The 19,067-nt window shown below is 46.3% G+C and overlaps 1 protein-coding gene across 4 annotated transcripts in view; it reads left to right on the plus strand.

Annotated features, from left to right (window-relative positions):
- Positions 1-1,812: 1,812 nt before the first annotated feature.
- The window catches only part of LOC121277089 (exocyst complex component 6B), a 632,802-nt gene continuing 615,547 nt past the window's right edge, over positions 1,813-19,067 (plus strand). For 3 of the 4 annotated variants that reach the window (XM_041186075.1, XM_041186085.1, XM_041186094.1), the window contains exon 1: positions 1,820-1,931. In XM_041186075.1, the coding sequence (XP_041042009.1) occupies positions 1,834-1,931 (98 nt within the window). In that variant the 5' untranslated portion in view covers positions 1,820-1,833. Of the gene's footprint in view, positions 1,932-19,067 lie in introns of all 4 variants that reach the window. The other variant, XM_041186104.1, reaches the window with a different exon arrangement.

The raw sequence follows: 19,067 nt of genomic DNA on the forward strand, positions 1-19,067 counted from the left end.
GCATTGAACTTCATCTGCCACCTATCTACCCACTCCCCCAACTTGTCTATGTCCTCTTGAAGTTCCACACTGTCCTCCTCGCAGTTCACAACGCTCCCAAGCTTTGTATCATCTGCAAACTTTGAAACTGTCCCCACTGTGTCTCTGAAAGAGAATTCCACCTAGTCCCACTCCCCTGCCTTATCCCTGTAACATTGCATACTCTGTCTTTTCGGGTTGCAATCCAATTCCCTTTTGAATAACTTCAATCGACCCTGCCTCCGCCACCCTTTCACAAAGTTTGTTCCAGACTGCAACCACCCTCTGGGTGAAAATTTTTTTCTTTACATCACGTTAACTCCTTTTGCCAATTATTTTGAATCTGTGCCCTCTAGTTCTTGGTGTTCTCTTGAGTGGGAGCAGTTTCTCACTATTTACCCTGTCCATACCCCTCAGGATCTTGAATACCTCTATCAAGTCTACTCTCAGCCTTCTTTTCTCCAAGGAAAACAGTCCCAACCTCTCCAATCTATCCTCATAGCTACAGTTCTTCATCCTGGGGATCATTTTTGTGAATCTCCTCTGTACACTCTCCAATGCCTTCACATCTTTCCTCAGGTTTGGCACCTAGAACAGGACTCAGTATTCCAGATGAGGCCTACAAGTTCAACATTACCTCCTTACTCTTGTACTCAATACCCTTATTAATAAAACCTAAGACACTATATGCTTTATTTATTGCTCTCTCAACATGCCCAGCCATCTTCAATGACTTATATATATACACAAGGTCCCTCTGCTCCTGCACCTCCTTTAGAGGCTCTCCCTTTATTTTGTACTGTCTCACCATATCTTTCCTGCCAAAACCACCAGACACTTCTCTGCATTGAACTTCATCTGCTATTTGTCTATCCATTCTACAAACATGTCTATGTCCTTTTGAAGTTCAAGACTATCCCCATCACATTTGACAACATTTCCAATTGTTGTATCATCTGAAAATTTTGAAATCATACCTTGCACACCACAGTCTAGGTCATTAAAGTAAGATTATAAGATATAAGGAAGAGCAAGGGTTCCAACACTGACCCCTGAGGAATTCCACTACAAACCTTCCTCCAATCTGAAAAACAACCATTTATCACTACTCTGTTTCCTGTCATTCAGCCAGTTTCATATCCAAGTGCCTACTTTCCCTTTTATTCCATGACCTAGAATTTTGCTCACAAGTTTGTTGTGTGGCACTGAATCAAATGCCTTTTGAAATTCCATTTACACTGCATCAACAGCGTTTCCCTTATCAACCTTGTCTGTTACCTCCTCAAAAAACTCCAGCAAGTTAGTTGAACATGATTTTCCCTTAATGAATCCATGCTGGCTTTGCTTAATTACCCTGCACTTCTCCAAGTGATTATTGATTTTATCCCATAATATTTTCCAGAAGTTTCCCCACCACTGAGGTCAAACTGACTGGCCTGTAGTTGCCAGCTTTATCCTTGCACCGCTTTTTGAACAAGGGTGTAACATTCGCAGTTTTCCAGTCCTCTGGCACCTGTCCTGTGCCTTACGAAAGACTGGAGAACACTAAATAGTGAACTATAAGGAGCTACAACCATAAGGGGGCTCTTGATTTAGTGACCAGTATCAGCTCTTGCCACAAGGGGGCTCCTTGTTGAGCTGACAATACGCAGGCGCCAGTTTCGCTGGACCGGAAGTGTGGTCCGCCAGTCTGGATGGAAGGACTACAATACCCGGCATCCTCGCCGACCCAGCGCGTTGAAGTTCCTCTTAACCACGCCTCCTCCCGCCGAACGTCATCACGCAGCGTCTGAACGTAAAAATAAAGTCAGCAAGATGGCGGAGGCGGAAAGTTTGGAGACGGCGTCGGAGCACGAGCGGATCCTGCGGGAGATCGAGAGCACGGACTCGGCCTGTATCGGACCCACACTCCGGTAGGAGAGAGCGGGGAGATCGTTGGGGAACCGGGGGGAGCCTCAGAGCCTGAACCGAGGCCGCGCACATCACACAGGCAGAGGGGCGGGGACCCTTCCCCAGACCAGGGGGAGACTCCCCGGATCCCTCCCGATCCGCCCGGGCCCCCGAACCCTCACATCCCCCCCCACCCCCGAACCCCGCGCACCTCCCTCCCCCCCACATCCCCCCCCCCACCCCCCATCCCCGGACCCCCTCCCCCCGCACCCCCCCCCCCCCCCCCCCCATCCCCAGACCCCCTCTCCCCCCCCACATCCCTCCCCGACCCCCGCGCCCCTCCCCCCCCATCCCCGGACCTCCTTCCCCCCATCCCCGGACCCCCTCCCCCCGCACCCCGCCCCCCCCCCATCCCCAGACCCCCTCTCCCCCCCACATCCCTCCCCGACCCCCGCGCCCCTCCCCCCCCATCCCCGGACCTCCTTCCCCCCATCCCCGGATCTCCGCCCCCCCCCCCCCCCCCCCAACCCCCGCGCCGCCCCCCCATCCCGGGACCGCCCCTCCATCCCCGGACCCCCCCTCCTCCATCCCCGGACCCCCTCTCCATCCCCAGAACCCCCCCTCCATCCCCGGACCGCTTCCCCCCCCCCCACATCCCCGGACCCCCCTCCATCCATCCCGTGACCCCCCCCCCCCTTCATTCCCAGAACAGCCCCACCTTCACTCCCTGGACCCACCTTCCTCTGCTCTGGTCCCCATCGTCCACACAGTCCTCCCTGTCGGCCTGTCCCGTCCCCCTTGTTGACCCCAGTCGGCCTGTCCTGTCCCGTCCCCCACGTCCCCAACTGTCCCATCCCATCCCCTCGTTGACTCCAGTCGGCTTGTCCAGTCGCCCCCGGTCGGCCTGTCCCGTCCCGTCCCGTCCCCCTGGTCGCCCCCGGCCAGCCTGTCCCATCTCGTCCCCCTGGTCACCCCCCCCGGCCAGCCTGTCCCGTCCCCCTTGGTCGCCCCCGGCCAGCCTGTTCCATCTCGTCCCCCTGGTCACCCCCCCGGCCAGCCCGTCTCGTCCTCTTGGTCGCCCCCGGCCAGCCCGTCTCGTCCTCTTGGTCACCCCCGCCCCCCCCCCCCCCCCCCCCCCCCCCCCCCCCCCCCCCCCCCCCCCCCCCCCCGGCCAGCCCGTCCCGTCCCATTGGTCACCCCCGGTCGGCCCATCCTGTGCCCCTCGCCATCTTTGCCCCCAGTTTCCCTGTATCCACCCTTCATCCCGGATACCCCCGTTCCCATTCTTCTTCCCCCTGTATTCATCCCCTCCTGTTTTGCCCCATATCGACCCCTCCCCTTGAGGATCCCACCATCCCCCTTTTCCTTGGATCACCTCCATCCTCAATCTCCCTTCTCATTTTCCGAGAAACCTCTTCATGCCCTTAACTGGAGGTAATGTGGGGATTAATACTCCAGCCTCAAGGTGGTGGTGGATGGAATATTTCATTTACAAGAACAGTGTGTCTGAATGGACAAATAAGGTGTAAATCCCTATTTCACAGATTTCTTTATTATTCATTCATGGAAAATGGACTTCACTGGCTAGGCCAGCATTTATTGCCCATCCTAGTTGCCTTTGAGAAGGTGGTGGTGAGCTGCCTTCTTGAACCGCTGCAGTCCATGCGGTGTAGGTACACCCACAGCGCTGTTAGGGAGGGAGTTCCAGGATTTTGACCCAGTGACAGTGAAGGAACGATGATATATTTCCAAGTCAGGATGGTGTGTGACTTAGAGGGGAACTTCCAGGGATTTCTGTTCCCACCTGTCTGCTGCCCTTGTCCTTCTAGATGGTAGTGGTTGTGGGTTTGGAAGATGCTGTCTAAGGACCTTTGGTGAGTTTCTGCAGTGCATCTTGTAGATGGTGCACACTGCTGCTACTGTGCATTGGTGGTGGAGGGAGTGAACGTTTGTGGATGTGGTGCCAATCAAATGGGCTGCTTTGTTTTGGACAGTGTCAAATTTCTTGTGTGTTGTGGGAACTGCACTCATCCAAGCAAGTGGAGAGTATTCCATCACACTCCTGACTTGTGCCTCGTAGATGGTGGACAGGCTTTGGGAAGTTAAGAGGTGTGATAATCGTCGCAGGATTCCAATCCTCTGACCTACTCTTGTAGCCACAATATTAATATGACTAGTTCAGTTCAGTTTCTGGTCAATGGCAACCCCCAGGGTCTTGATAGTGGAGGATTCAGTGATGATAATGCCATTAAAATTCAAGGGGCGATGGTTACATTCTCTCCTGTTGGAGATGGTCATTGGTTGATATTTGTGAGGCGTGAATGTTACTTCCCACTTGTCCAAGGCCTGGACGTTGTCCAGGCCTTGCTGCATTTGGATATGGACTGCTTCAGTATCTGAGGAGTCGTGACTGGTGCTTAACATTGTGCAATCATCACTGAACATCCCCACTTCTGACCTTATGATGAAAGGAGGGTCATTGCTGATGTTTGAAGATATTTGGGCCAAGGACACTACCCTGCCGAACTCCTGCACTGATGTCCTGGAGTTGAGATGACTGACCAACAGCCACAGTCATCTTCCTTTGTGCTAGGTATGACTCCATAATCAGCGGAGAGTTTTCCCCCTGATTCCCATTGACTCCAGTTTTGCTCGGGTTCCTTGATGCCACATTCGGTTAACTGTGGCCTTGAAGTTAAGGGCAGTCACCCTCACCTCTAGAGTTCAACTCCTTTGTCCATATTTGAACTAAGGTTGTAATGAGATCAGGAGCTGAGTGGCTCTGGCAAAACCTAAATTGGGCATCAGTGAGCCAGTTATTGCGAAGCAAGTGCGGCTTGATAGCACCGTTGATGACCCTTTCCATTACTTTACCGATGATCAGGAGTAGACTGATGCAATGGTAATCGGCTGGGTTGGATTTGTCCTGTTTTTTGTGTAGAGGACACACTTGGGCAATTTTCCACATAGTCTTCAGTACTATTGCCGCAATATTGTCAGAGCCCATAGCTTTTGCAGTGTCCAGTGCCTTCAGCCGTTTCTTGATATTATGTTGAATGAATCGAATTGGCTGAAGACTGGTATCTGTGATGCTTGAGACCTCCGGAGGAGGGCAAGATGGATCATCCACTCGGTACTTCTGGCTGAAGATAGTAGCAAATGCTTCAGCCTTATCTTTTGCACTGATGTGATAGACTCTCCATCATTGAAGATGGAAATTTTTGTGGAGCCTCCTCCTCCAGTGACTTGCTTAATTGTCCACCACCATTCATGATTTGATGTGGCAGGACTGCAGAGCTTAGATAATATCCGTTGGTTCTGGGATCGCTTAGCTCTGTCTATCACTTGCTGCTTATGCTATTTGGCACGTAAGTAGTCCTGTTTAATAGCTTCACCAGGCTGACACCTCATTTTTAGGTAATGCCTGGTGTTGTTCCTGGCATCCCCTCCTGCACTCTTCATTGAACCAGGGTTGATCCCCTGGCGTAATGGTAGAAAGGGGGAAATGCCAGGCCATGAGGTTACAGATTGTGTTCAAGTGCAATTCTACTACTGCTGATGGTCCACAGCGCCTCATGGATGCCCAGTCTTGAGCTGCTGGATCTGTCTGAAATCTACCCTGTTTAGCACGGTGGTAGTGCCACACAACATGATGGAGGGTATCCTCAGTGTGAAGGTTGGACTTCGTCTTCACAATGACTGTGCAGTGGTCACTCCTATTGATATTGTCATGAACAGATGCATTTGTGGCAGGCAGGTTGGTGAGGATGAGGGCAGGTATGCTTTTCTCTGTTGTTGGTTCCCTTGCCACCTGCCACAGACCCAATCTAGCAGCTATGTCATTTAGGACTTGGCCAGCTCGGTCAGTAGTGGTGCTACTGTGCCACTCTTGGTGATAGCTTTTGAAGGCTCCACATAGAGTACATTCGGCGCTCTTGCCACCCTCAGTGCTATGCCCAAATGGTGTTCAACATGGAGGAGCACTGATTCATCAGCTGAGGGAGGGCGGTATGTGGTAATCAGCAGGTGGTTTCCTTGCCCATGTTTGACCTGATGCCATGAGACTTCATGATGTCCAGAGTCGATGTTGAGGACTCCCAGGGCAACTCCCTACTGACTGTATACCACTGTATATCGACTGTATACCACTGTACATTGTAAGAAAGAGAATGCATTCAGTCATGTGTACAATTCTTGGGCATTTTAAAGAACTATGTGATCAATGAAATTATTCCAATTTTTACATCTAAATGGGCTTAAATGGATTGTAAGCTTAATTTCTGATGTTGAAGTCATTGTTTGGGACTGGAGATTGTGAGGAATGAGTAAGCAGCCAGGGGTGTGGTACAAATAAGAGGGTGAGAAGGAGCAGCCATCACTGAGAGGAGTGATTCAGGCCTAGAAGAGCATGAGTGACGGTTGCCAGCTGGGCTGCTAATAACTTACCAATGTGACCTATATTGAAGTTGGGTCATTGCAAAGAATGAATCTGAACTGTCCTAGTTCGAAGCGTTATAATTAGGCTGCACTTGTAATCATCATAAAATTTATCCAGAACGTGAATTGGTGTTGGCAGCTCTTTTTAATATGTTGGGGGAAGGGCAGTGTATTGATATTTTCCTGCAAGTGATGGTTAGCACTGGATACTCTTGCCTAGAAAATGTAAAAGCACCAGCAATTGAGTGTTTGTGTCAACATTACTCGGATTGCCCTGGAAGCCTAGTCACAGTGCTTGGACTGTGACTGCTGGTTCCATCCCATAAACTGAGACCGTGTTGTCATCTGCCATCTGTTGTCGTCATGTTTCAAGAGATGTTGACTTTGTGTACAAAGAGATTCTTGGCAGATTTTCCCTCTCTCGCCCACAGCTGTACTGTGTACAAATTGTGTTGCAAACACAGTCATTTTTGCATCCTGAAAATATACCATAAATGACACAAAAAGGGCATGTGAAACCCTACCAGATAGACTATGTAACCTCCTTAAATCAGCAGCATCTCACCAAGGTTACTTCGACTGTACCTCCCATCCCTTGACCCTTCCCAAAAAGCAGCAAATCATAGGAGTATCATCACATCTGGGTCACTTGTTATCCTAACGTGGGCGTAGGTAATTAGCCCTTCACTATTGCTGGACACACAACTTAGGATTTCCTGTTGAGTACTAGTCTTGGCTCAGTGGTAACGCTGTCTCTTGCCTTCAAGTCAGAAGATTGTGGGTTCAAGCTCCACTCCAGAATCCTGAGTACAAAATCCAGGCAGACACTTGCAGCTCAGTACTGCAGGATTGCTGCACTGTCTGAAGTGGTGTCTTTCGGATGGAATGTTCGGATGGAAGTGTCTTGCTTGTCTGCTCTTTAGGTGACACAAAAGATCCCATGAAGGATCTGATTGGATAGAGTAGTTCTCCCCAGTGTCGTGGTCAGTATGATTCATTCAAGTTGAGGAACAAATCCCAAGTTGCAAAAAAAATATGCGTCTGGAGCAAAAGCGAGTCCGGGATATAAAGAGGGGTATTTGTTTGTCTTTCATGTTTTCTGAATGTTCCAAGTGCTTAACAGCTGGTAAATTATTTCTGCAATGCAGTCTCTGTCATTTAGGTGGATATGGCAGATAATTTGCACAGGAAGGTCTCGGTACAACACTGATGAGATGAACCTGTCGGTTCAATGCTAAATGTTGGGACCAGGACAGCAGATGACTTCCCTGCCCTTCAGTGGTGCCATGTAATCTTTACCCTCCAATAGACGGATGGGAAAAGGCATTTTCTGCAGGACGGCACCTCTGTCAGTGCAGCACTCCCTCAGTGTGTGCCCAGATTGAGTTCAAGACCGACAGTAGGGCTCATGTCCATTCGTTCAATACCTGTCAAAAGGCCCGTTTAATTCTCTTCTGCTCTGAACTGGGAAGCAGTCGGTTTGTCAGAACTCAGTTCAGTAGTAGACCAGATTTATGTTGGAGTAATCGGTCCATAGAATTATGGAACAGCACAGCACAAAAGTAGACCATTTGTTCATCTAGTCTGTGCCAGTTCTTTTGAAGAGCAATTCAGCACTCACCCATTCGTTCCACATACTCCTGAAATTATTTCTCCTTCAAGTATTTATTCAGTGTCCCTTTGAATGCTACTATTGAATCTGTATCCACCACCCTATCAGAAAATGCATTCCTCTTCCTAACCTTTTGTGTAAAAAAAAAAGTTTCCTCTCACGTCTTAGAAAAGCAAAATATGTGGATGCTGGAAATCTGAAATTTAACAGCAAACGTTGGAAGTTCTCTCCAGGTCAGGCAGCATCTGTGGAGAGAAAGATTTAATGCTTCATGTCGATGACCTTTTATCAGAACTGCAGAATAGGTGATAGATTACATTTTTATCTTGACTGTCTCTTGGCTTTTCTGGTTCTTTTACCATTCACTTCAAATCTGTGCCCTCCACTTATTGACCTTTGTGAGCATGCTGGACTGCTTTGTGCTCTTGTGATCAAACAACACCGCTTGCTATCCCAGCTTACAGACGTGTGTTGGCCAAACTGCTAGGGCATTGCACATAGGGAATCGTAAGTGTTCTCTTTAGGTCAAGTGGGGGCCAGAGGGCAGATGTTAAAATTGGATCAGGGTACATGACATGATTTAGTCCATAACTTCAAAGCCATGCCTCCCTCATTTTTGTGATTTCAATGTGAATTCTTATGTCCACTTTTTGCTAGAGTTGGTGCTGCAACACGCTTGCTGGTGGGAAGGTGGAATTGCAATATGCAGAGTTGCTCTGACCTTGAATGAACTGCCTGAAGGGGTGGTGGAAGCAGATTCAACAGTACCTTGCTAGGGGAGTTGGATCAATATTTGATGAGGACGAATTGCAGGGTTATTGGGAAAGAGCATGACGGGAAAGTGGAATTAATTGGTCAGCTCTTTCACAGAGCTGGCAAAGGCATCATGGGCCAACTTTTTGTTGAGTCACCCTGTCATTAGGTTTCATACAGCAAAGGGTTTGAGGCTTCTGCTTGACCTACTGAGACCACTCATCCTGCTACTCGCTTGGAGGATCCCAATCCACAACCATAGATTTCTGACGACATCACCCAGTTTCTGTAAAATATGCGACTTTTGTAACGACTGCAACAGGATTTTTGAGTTTTGAAGCTAATGTTCATTGCAGTCTGACAGAGCAACAAGCAAGCACAGAGTTTTGATCTGTCTTGCATTCAAACCTGTTTTTGACACACCTGCACGGGCACATGCCAAGGTTAGTCACTGCTAACTGCTTGATCTGATTTTCTCACATTACTGCCCAACCTCAGGTTATCTGCTGAAACCCTCCCTTATCCATGCATTTTTATCTACATACTCACCTATTCCAATGCTCTCCTGGCTGGTCTCCCACTTTTCATCCTCTGTAAACTTCAGCTAATCCAAAACTCAGTTGCCCTATCCTAAGACCCGTTCACCCTCCAACCTGTGCTCACTGATCTACATTGGCTCCTAGTTCAGCAATGTCTCATCCTTGTTTTCAAATCATTCCATAGTGTCTCCCCTCCCTGTCACTCATCTCTTCTGACCCCACACACCTCTGAAATTTCTGCAGTCCTCCATTTCTGGTCGTTTGTGCATCGGATTTTCATTGCTTCACCTTTGGCGGTGTGCTTTCAGCGGCTTAGGTCCTAAGTTCTGCCACCTCTCCATCTTCCTCCTCTTTTAAGACATTCCTTAAAGTCTAACTCTGACCAAACTGTTGGTCACCTGTGTGAAATTTCTTGGGGTGTTTCATGATGTTGAAGGTGTTATTTAAATATAAGTTGGTGGTGAAATTCCAGTCTTGAAGCATTTATGTCAACGCCAAATCTTTGTCTGTTTGGCTGAGAGGTAGTCATCTCACCTGAGTCCGAAAATTTAAGCTGTACCTCGACACACAATTGAGGCTGACCGAGGGAATGTTGGTTTGTGGGAGGTGCTGTCCTTCAGCTTAGACATGAAACCAGGGGCTCATTCTGTTTGTTTAGATGAATGTAAACAATTCCATACAACTACTTGAAGAGCTGGCTGCTCTCCTGGCCACCATTTATTTCATTTATTTCCAACACTGCCATTAACTGATTACCTGCTTATTTATCTCATTGCTGTTTGTGGGAACTTGCTCTGTGCGGATGGCTGATGTACTTCCTATGGTACAACACTGCCTTCTTCACTTCAAAAGTGGTTCATTAGGTGTGAAGTGCATTGGGATGCCTGGTGATGTGAAAGGGGCGATAGACACTGCTCTGTACTTTTCTGATGGTGTTGCCAGCTGAAGGGACTTCTTATCATTGACCTACCTATGGAACCAAAGTGCAGGAGACCTCACTGTGGTTACTGCATACCAGCACAATCCAGAAATGGAGTAAATATTTTAAATCGCTCCCTGCAAGTCTCTCCTCTGCTACTCTTTTGGGTTTAGGCACAGACCCACATGGTGTATGTTCAGTCCTGAGTGTGCTGAGTTATCTATTTGCAGCTTGATCTACATTTGGCCTTGGTGCCTCTTGTGTGTTTAGCAGAGGAAAATATTGAACATGGTTCCTGCTTCTGATCACTGACCAGTGATTCTTACAAGGAAGCGCGTGGACGTGGAGACCAGGTTGAGGACAGAATCAGGTTTGGAAAGAACATCTGATTAGGTCTGTTAAAAACAAAAAACTGCGGATGCTGGAAATCCAAAACAAAAACAGAATTACCTGGAAAAACTCAGCAGGTCTGGCCGATGCTGCCAGACCTGCTGAGTTTTTCCAGGTAATTCTGTTTTTGTTTTGGTCTGTTAATACTTGCTGCCTAGACTCAGCTGAAGCATCTAAAAGGAGCCTGTAACCTGGTGAGAATCAGCATCATCACAGGGGGTGTTGGGGTGGTTCTCCTTACATACTAGCACTTGTTCCTGCTTTTGAATGGGCACAAGAGGCTGTGTGACCTACACACAGCCCTGTGCTCCAGTGATTTGAGATGTATAGAATGAATTGTAATGCTTATTGCTCACATCTTCCAAATACCACACCCTCCGAGAGCAGATGTTCTTTACTACTTTGTGGAGAGATTCCAGTTAAAAATGATGTCACGAGACATTTCACAAAACATTTTACTGCGGCCTCTACAAAAACTGAAAACACTTTTTACATATGTTTTATAAACCATTCCTGCCCCTCATGTCACAAATCCTACATTTTGAATTTGCTCAGCTGTGTATTTGCAGAGATTTTCTTTTTTGGCCTATGCTCAGTGATATAATTGGTGTGACAAATGGTCAGTCAAGATGAAGTATTGTCTTTGATATTGCCATTATAAATTCTGATTTTACGATCGAACCAGAAGATGAAATTACACCCTCCTGCCAGTGCTGCTGCTGCAGTGGGAAGGGAGTGGAATTATAATGTGACGAGTTTACCATAGGCAGTTACCATTATAATTATAATGCTGCACATTGATGAGAAGTGCACACATATTGCAGTTTCGAGGTTTGAGGGATATCTGAGGTTAATTTCAACTGCATGAGCCATAAGCTGATGCCAAGGATTGTAGAACCCACCCACCCACCCACCCACCCAATTAAATTTCAAGTGGTACAGTTGAAAATTTCCCGGCGATATAAATTCAAGTTCCTTTCATTCTCCATGCACCTTGTGTACCAGCAGGAGGGTAACTGTAATGAACAGGGACGCCCCTCCCCCCTGCCCCACCACCAATTAATTTCTCTCTTTGCTGAAAGCTGTTGTCCCAGAGACCAGCTGATTGCACATCCAACAAGAGCTGGTGTCTTCAATAGGGGAGGGAAGATTTAAAAGAAATTGAATAGAAAGCGGAGTTTGGTTTGGATCCTTGCTGCGGCAGGCTTGGGCTGGGTTGTGCCATGTGGTTTCATCAGAAACCATTTCAAGCTATGTGCTCATGAAGAATATGCAGCCTAGACTGAGCTCTGAAAGAGCTACAGCCTTAGGGTACTCACACTGATACTCATTGTAGTATTTCAGCTAGAGTTGGGACCTAATGTCAGTCTAAAGCAAAACAAAACTAAACTCCGGAGGAGGTAAAAGCAAAATACTGCGGATGCTGGAAATCAGAAATTAAAAACGGAAAAGGCTGGAAAAGCTCAGCAGGTCTGGCAGCATCTGTGGAGAGGGAAACAGAGTTAACGTTTGGAGCCCGTACGACCGCTCTGAAGGTGAGTCGTATGGACTCGAAAGTTAACTCTGTTTCCCTCTCCACAGAAGCTGCCAGAGCTGCTGAGCTTTTTCCAGCATTTTCTGTTTTTATTTCTGGAGGGGGTAAACTGGTTCCACTTTGCTCTGGAATAAATTCACACTTTGACTCTGGGATTTGTGAAGATTTCATGGCCTCGCTTAGAAGGAAAACTGCTTTGGAGCAACGCTACAGTTTGGTCAAAGTAAGAATGTGTATCAGTTGACCTTGCAACTGGTAAACCAACTGTAGAAATAATAACAAATCGTACCTTCCTGCGAGCCTGGATTAAGGTTTCCTGAAATTTGACAAGCCTGTGAAAATGTAAGTGCAGCTGAAGGGGATGGCACATGTTGGAGGGGTGGCACCTCAGCTGAGTGCCAACTGCATTCATTTAATGAGTCAATTACACCACTTGCTTTCGGAATGCCAGACAGCAGTGCTCCGCTCAGGCTTTTATGTTTTAATTTCAGTGGCACACTTTCAAGTCTCAACAGATAATTGTGGCCCTGCCTTTGCTAAAAGCCTGTTATTACTGCTGTGTGAGAGCTAATGCTTATTTTGCCTTGTTTGTATTAATCTAGCTTAAAGGCAATGCTGCCCCACCCCTTGAAAGCCACTTGTACCCCGCCAGAGCAATTTTGGCTTTCTATGCACGCTTGCCACACCATTGCCGAATGCATTGCCAAGCAGCCAAGGGCAGCCATTTCCCAACCTGTCAGTGGAATTATGATCTTTATGAATGGAACTGGAGCCTGCCTTGGGCTCAGTGGTAGCATTCTAGCCTCTGAGTCAGGAGGTCCAGGATTTGAACCTCCCTCCAAACAGCCCCAGTGAGTGGAGACTCAAGCTTTGGCTCAGATTTTTGGGTTTACGTCCAGTGGGATGCTCTCATCTGACAATTGTGGGCTGCCGCCTCCTCTGCTGTAGCATGTGGCAGGAAACTCTCCTGCTGTGCAGTGATATGTGGCTGATATGGAGATGGTTACAGCCATGGAAGGAACATTCACATTCTGGCCTGACAGACTGTTAATGAGCTTGTGAACCCTTTCACTGCTTCATGCTGTCTTCATGCGGAGAGTGTAAAGAAATGAAAACGGCTGAAGGAACTGAGCCATTCCGTAGAGTGTTGCTGTGCTTGCAAGATGTGCACATTCTGATGCAGCCAACTAGTATTGTATTCTCAAGTAAAACCAAAAAATGCTGGATATACTCAGCAGGTCAAGCAACATCTGTGGAGAAAGAATTGGGAGTAATGTTTCAGGCTTAACATAAAAGCATCAGAACAGGGTCATCATTGACCTGAAACATGAATTCTGTATCTGTTCACAGATGCTGTCTGACCTGCTGAGTATTTCCAACATTTTTTGTTTTTATTTCAGATTTCCACTATCTCCAGTATTTTGCTTTTGTAGCAAAGGTCGATCACCTTACATCAGAACTGGGATTAGTTAGGGATGTAGCAGGCTTTAAGCAACTACAGAGGTGTTGGGATAGTGGGGATGGGGTTGGGGGAGAACAAAAGGGAAGGTCTGTGATAGGGTGGAAAGCAGGGGAGATTGAGTGACAAAACGGATGATGGTGCAAGGCAGAATATGATGGTAATGGGACAAGAAAAGATGGACCAAGAAGAGGTGTAAATGGGAATGGCAGAATTATCACCAATTGCTCTGTCCAGAAAAATGAGGCAGGAGGCAGGAGAAATTGTTGAACCCTGCGTTGACTCTGGAAGGCTACAAAATACCCAGTTGAAAGATGAGATGCTGACCTTCGAGCTTGTGTTGAGCTTCACTAGTGCACCGCTGCAGGCCAAGGACAGGAAGGTCAGAGTGAGAGCAATGTGGAGAATTAAAATGACAGGTGACAGGACACTGGGTCACACTTGTGAACTGAACACAGGTGTTCTGCAAAGTGGCCATCCAGTCTGCATTTGAACCCTCCTCCACTGTAGAGGAACTTTATTGAAGAACCAATATGAATGTGCATGTGATGTTGGCACTGCTAGTAAAGCCAGTATTTATTACCTTTAATAAAGTTGAGGGGGGAAGGAGTGGGAGAGCAATAGTGACTTGATTCTATCATAAGGGGAAGAGATAGATGTTTCTTTGGCTGCAGACATGATACCAGGATGGTATGTTGCTTCCCTGGTCCCAGGGTCAAGGATGTTACTGAGCGGCTGCAGGGCATTCTGACGGGGGAGGGTGAACAGCCAAAGGTTGTGGTCCATATTGGAACCAATGACATTGGTAAAAAGAGGGATGAGGTCCTGAAAGTGGAATATAGGGAGCTAGGAAATAAATTAAATAGCAGGACCTCAAAGGTAGTAATCTCAGGATTACTTCCAGTGCCACGTGCTAGCGAGATCAGGAATAGGAGATTAGACCAGATGAATACGTGGCTGGAGAGATGGCATAGGAGGGTGGGATTTAAATTCCTGAGGCACTGGGACTGATTCTGGGGAGGATGGGATCTGTATAAGCTGGACGGGTTGCACCTCAGCAGGACCTGGACCAATATCCCCTCAGGGATATTCGCAAGCACTGTGGGGGAGGGTTTAAACTAGATTGACAGGGGAATGGGAACCTGAGCGGGGAGACACAAGAGAGGGAAACAAAGATAAGAATGAAAGACAGAAAAGCAGAAAGCAAAATTGGAAGACAGAGAAAACAAGCGGTAGCAGCAAACAGGGCCATAGTACAAAAAAAATGTTTAATAATGTTAAGAAAATTCTAAAACCACTGTATCTGAATGCACTGAGCATTCACGATAAGGTAGACAAATTAACAGCGCAAATAGATGTAAATGGGTACGATATGATTGCAATTACGGAACAGTGGCTGCAAGGTGACCAAGGTTGGGAACCGAATATCCAAAAATCTCAATATTTAGAAAGGACAGGCAAAAGAGAAAAGGAGGTGGTGTGGTGTTGTTAGTTAAGGATGAAATCAATGCGACAGTGAGAAAGGATATTGGCTCAGAAAATCTAGATGTAGAATGAGTTTGGTGGAGCTGAGAAGAAACAAGTGGCGGAAAACATTAGTGGGAGTTGTCTACAGGCCTCCAAACAGTAGTGATAAGGTTGGGGATGGCATTAAATGGGAAATTAGGGCGATGGAAACATAGACTGGATAAGGAAGAAATGAGTTTAGCATGGCTAAATGGAATATGTTTTAATGCAAAGAGCCTGAGGAATAAGACAGACGAGCTGAGGGCACAGATAGGCACATGACATTCAAGAAGAATAGGAAGCTAGGTAAAGGTGGAGGGGTAGCAATGTTAATTAAAGAGGGCATTGGTGCAATAATTAGAGATGACCTTGGTTCAGGAGATCAGGATGTAGAATCGGTTTGGATGGAGATGAGGAATAGTAGGGGGGAAAAGTCATTAGTGGGAGTGGTCTACAGTAGCCACAGTATAGGACAAAGTATTCAAGAGAAAATGTTTGTGTGCTTGTGATAAGGGGGTGACAATAATCATGGGTGATTTTAATCTACATGTAAACTGGAAAAATCAGATTGGCAGTGGTAGCCTGGATGAGGAGTTCTTAGAATGCTTTTGTGATAGTTTCTTGAACCAGCATGTTCTGGTACCAACCACAGAGAGCAGGTTATATTAGACTTGGTGTTGTATAACGTGACAGGATTATTTTGACCTCAGAGTGAAGACACCCCTAGGTAGCAGCGACCACAATATGCTTGAATTTTACATCCAGTTGAGAGGGAGAAAAGTCGGCCTAAGACAATATTTTAAACTTTAATAAGGGCAACTATGTGGGGATGAAAGCCAAGCTGGCTGAAGTGAGGTGGGAACCAGGCTAGAGGATAGATCAATAGAGAAGCAGTGGCAGACATTTAAGGGAATATTTCAGAGTATCCAGAATAAGTAAATTCCAACTATAAAGAAAAATTCTAAGGGGACGACCCATCATCCGTGGTTAACTAAAGATGTTAAGGAAAGCATCAAACTTAAGGAAAAAGCGTCCGCAGAGGTGAGTGGCAGGACAGATGATTGGACAGAATATAAAGAAGATCAGATGACTAAAAGATTGATAAGGAGAAAGAAATTAGAGTATGAGAGGAAGCTAGCTAGAATATTAAAAACGGAAAGCAAGAGTTTCTAAAGGCATTTAAAAAGGAAAAGACTAAAATGAGTGTTGGCCCTCTAGAGAGTGACAGTAGGGAGCTAATGGTAGATAATAAGGAAATGACAGCAGAAGTGAAGAAATATTTTGCTTCTGTGTTCGCTGTAGAGGATACAAAAACAATTCCAGTAATATTTGCAAATCAGGAGGTGAATGGGAGAAAGGGACTTGGTTAAATTGAAATCACTGGGGAAACGGTACTAAGCAAATTGATGGAGCTGCAGGCTGGCAAGTCTCCGGGACCTGATGGACTACACCCTCAGGTCTTAAAAGAGTTGGCTAATGAGGTAGTTGATGCGCTGGTGTTAATTTTCCAAAGTTCGCTAGATTCTGGAAAGGTTCCGTCAGCTTGGAAATGAGCAAATATAACCCCTCTATTGAAGAAGGGAGGGAGGCAGAAAACAGGAACCTGTAGGCCAGTTAGCTTGACGTCTGTTGTGGGGAAGTTATTAGAGTCGATCATTAAGGAGGTTATAGCTGGACACTTAAAAGAGCTTAAGGCGACAGGGAAGAGTCAGCATGGTTTTGTGAAAGGAAAACCTTGTTAACCCAATTTTTGGAGTTTTTAAAAAAAAATTAACATGCGCAATGGATAAAGGGGAGCTAGGAGACATACTGTACTTGGATTTCCAGAAGGCATTTGATAAAATGCTACATCAAAGATTATTATGGAAAATAAAAGTGCATGGTAACATATTAGCATGGATAGAAGATTGACTGGCTGAAAGCAGATTGTATGCATAAATGGGTCTTTTTCTGATTGGCAGGATGTGATGAATGGAGCTGCACAGGGGTCTGTAGTGGGGCCTCAGTTTTTTACGATTTACATCAATGACTTAGGTGAGGGGAGTGAAGACATGGCAGCTAAATTTGCAGATGACACAAAGATAGGTAAGAACATACGTTGTGAAGAGGACATGAGGAGGTTGCAGATAGATATAGATAGGTTGAATGAGAGGGCAAAGATCTGGCAAATGGAGTTTATTGTGGGAAAATATGAAGTTGTTCACTTTGGCAGGAAGAACAAAAAAAGCAAAGTATGACTTAAATGGAGAATGGCTGCATAATTCTGAGGTGCAGAGGGATCTAGGTGTTCTAGTACATGAGTCACAAAAGGTTAGCATACAGGTACAGCAAGTAATTAAGGTGGCTAATGGAATGCTGTCCTTTGTTACGGGAGTGATTGAACATAAAAGCAAGGATGTTATGCTTCAGTTATACAGGGCATTGGTGAGACCGCACCTCGAATACTGTGTGCAGTTTTGGTCTCCTTGTTTGAGGAAGGATGTAATGCATTGGCGGCGGTTAAAAGGAGGTTTACTGGATTGATACCTGGAATGAGATGGTTGTCTTGTCAGGAGAGGTTGGACAGATTGGGTTTGTTTCCATTGGAGCTTAAAAGAGTGAAGGGGGATTGATTGACATATACAAGATATTAAACGGCCTTGATAAAGTGGATGTTGAAAGGATGTTTCTTCTTGTGGGTGATTCCAGGACTAGGGGGCACTGTTTTAAAATTAGGAGTCACTCTTTTAGGATAGAGCTGAGGAGAAATTTTTTCTTCCAGAGGGTTGTGCGACTTTGGAATTCTCTGCCTCAGAAGGTGGTGGAGGCGGGGTCATTGAATATTTTTAAGGCAGAGGTAGGTAGATTCTTGTTAGGTAAGGGAATCAAAGATTATCGGAGTTAGATGGGAATGTGGAAAACGAAACAAGAAGATCAATCCTGATCTTATTGAATGGCAGAGCTGTCTCGAGGGGCCGAATGGTCTACTCTTGTTCCTATTTCTTATGTTCTTATGTTCTATGACTGAGACTTGGCTAAAAGAAGTGTGGGATTGGCAGCTCAAAATTCCTGATTACAGGATATTCAGATGAGATAGAGAGGGGGATAGAAGAGTAGCTTGGGCAGGCAGGGGTTGCAATATTGATCAAGGAATCAATTCTAGCAGTGAGGAGGGATGATATCTTGGAAGGATCATCAAATGAGGCCATATGGGTTGAAGTAAAAAAACACGAGGGGTAAACACGCTGTTGGATGTGTACATAGGCCCCCAAGCAGTCAGGGAGTGATAGAGGATCAAATATATAATCAAATTTCAGAGAAGTGTAAGAATCATAAGGCAGTAATAGGAAGGGATTTTAACTACCCGATTATTAACTGGAATAGTTTGTGTGCAGGTAGGGAGGGAGCAAAATTCTGAAGTTGCATCCAGGAGAACATTTTCATGGAAAGCCCAACAAGGGAGGGGGCAGTTATGGATCTAATATTTGGGAATGAGCCCAGACAGGTGGAAGGCATACCAGTAGGGGAGCATTTTGGAGATAGTGACCATAACTCAGATTTAGGATTGTTATGGAAAAAGATAAGGTTGGGCCGGGAATAAAAGCTCTAAACGGGGGAAAGGCTAATTTTACTAAGATGAGAAACGATTTGGCCCAAGTGGACCGGGAGCAGCTACTTGCAGATAAAACTGTGTCAGAGCAATGGGAGGCATTCAAGGAGGAAATACCGAGAACATAGGGCAAATATATTTCCGTAAAGACAAAGGCGCGGGGAACCAAGTCCAGAGAACCCTGGATGTCAAAGGACATAAAGGTTAGGATTAAGAAAAAAAGAGAAGCTTATGGCAGATACCGAGAGCTCAGTATGGCAGAATCCCTAGTGGAGTATAAGAAGTGCAGAGGGAACTTACGAATGAAATTAGGAAAGCCAAGAGGGTACATGAGAAAGCATCGGTGTGTAGAATAAAGGAAAGCGCAAAAGGTAAGTAGGGCTAATTAGGGGCGGTAGAAGTAATTTGTGTGTGGGCCAGG

This window comes from Carcharodon carcharias, chromosome 1, assembly GCF_017639515.1.
Source record: "Carcharodon carcharias isolate sCarCar2 chromosome 1, sCarCar2.pri, whole genome shotgun sequence".
Classification (NCBI taxonomy): Eukaryota; Metazoa; Chordata; class Chondrichthyes; order Lamniformes; family Lamnidae; genus Carcharodon; species Carcharodon carcharias.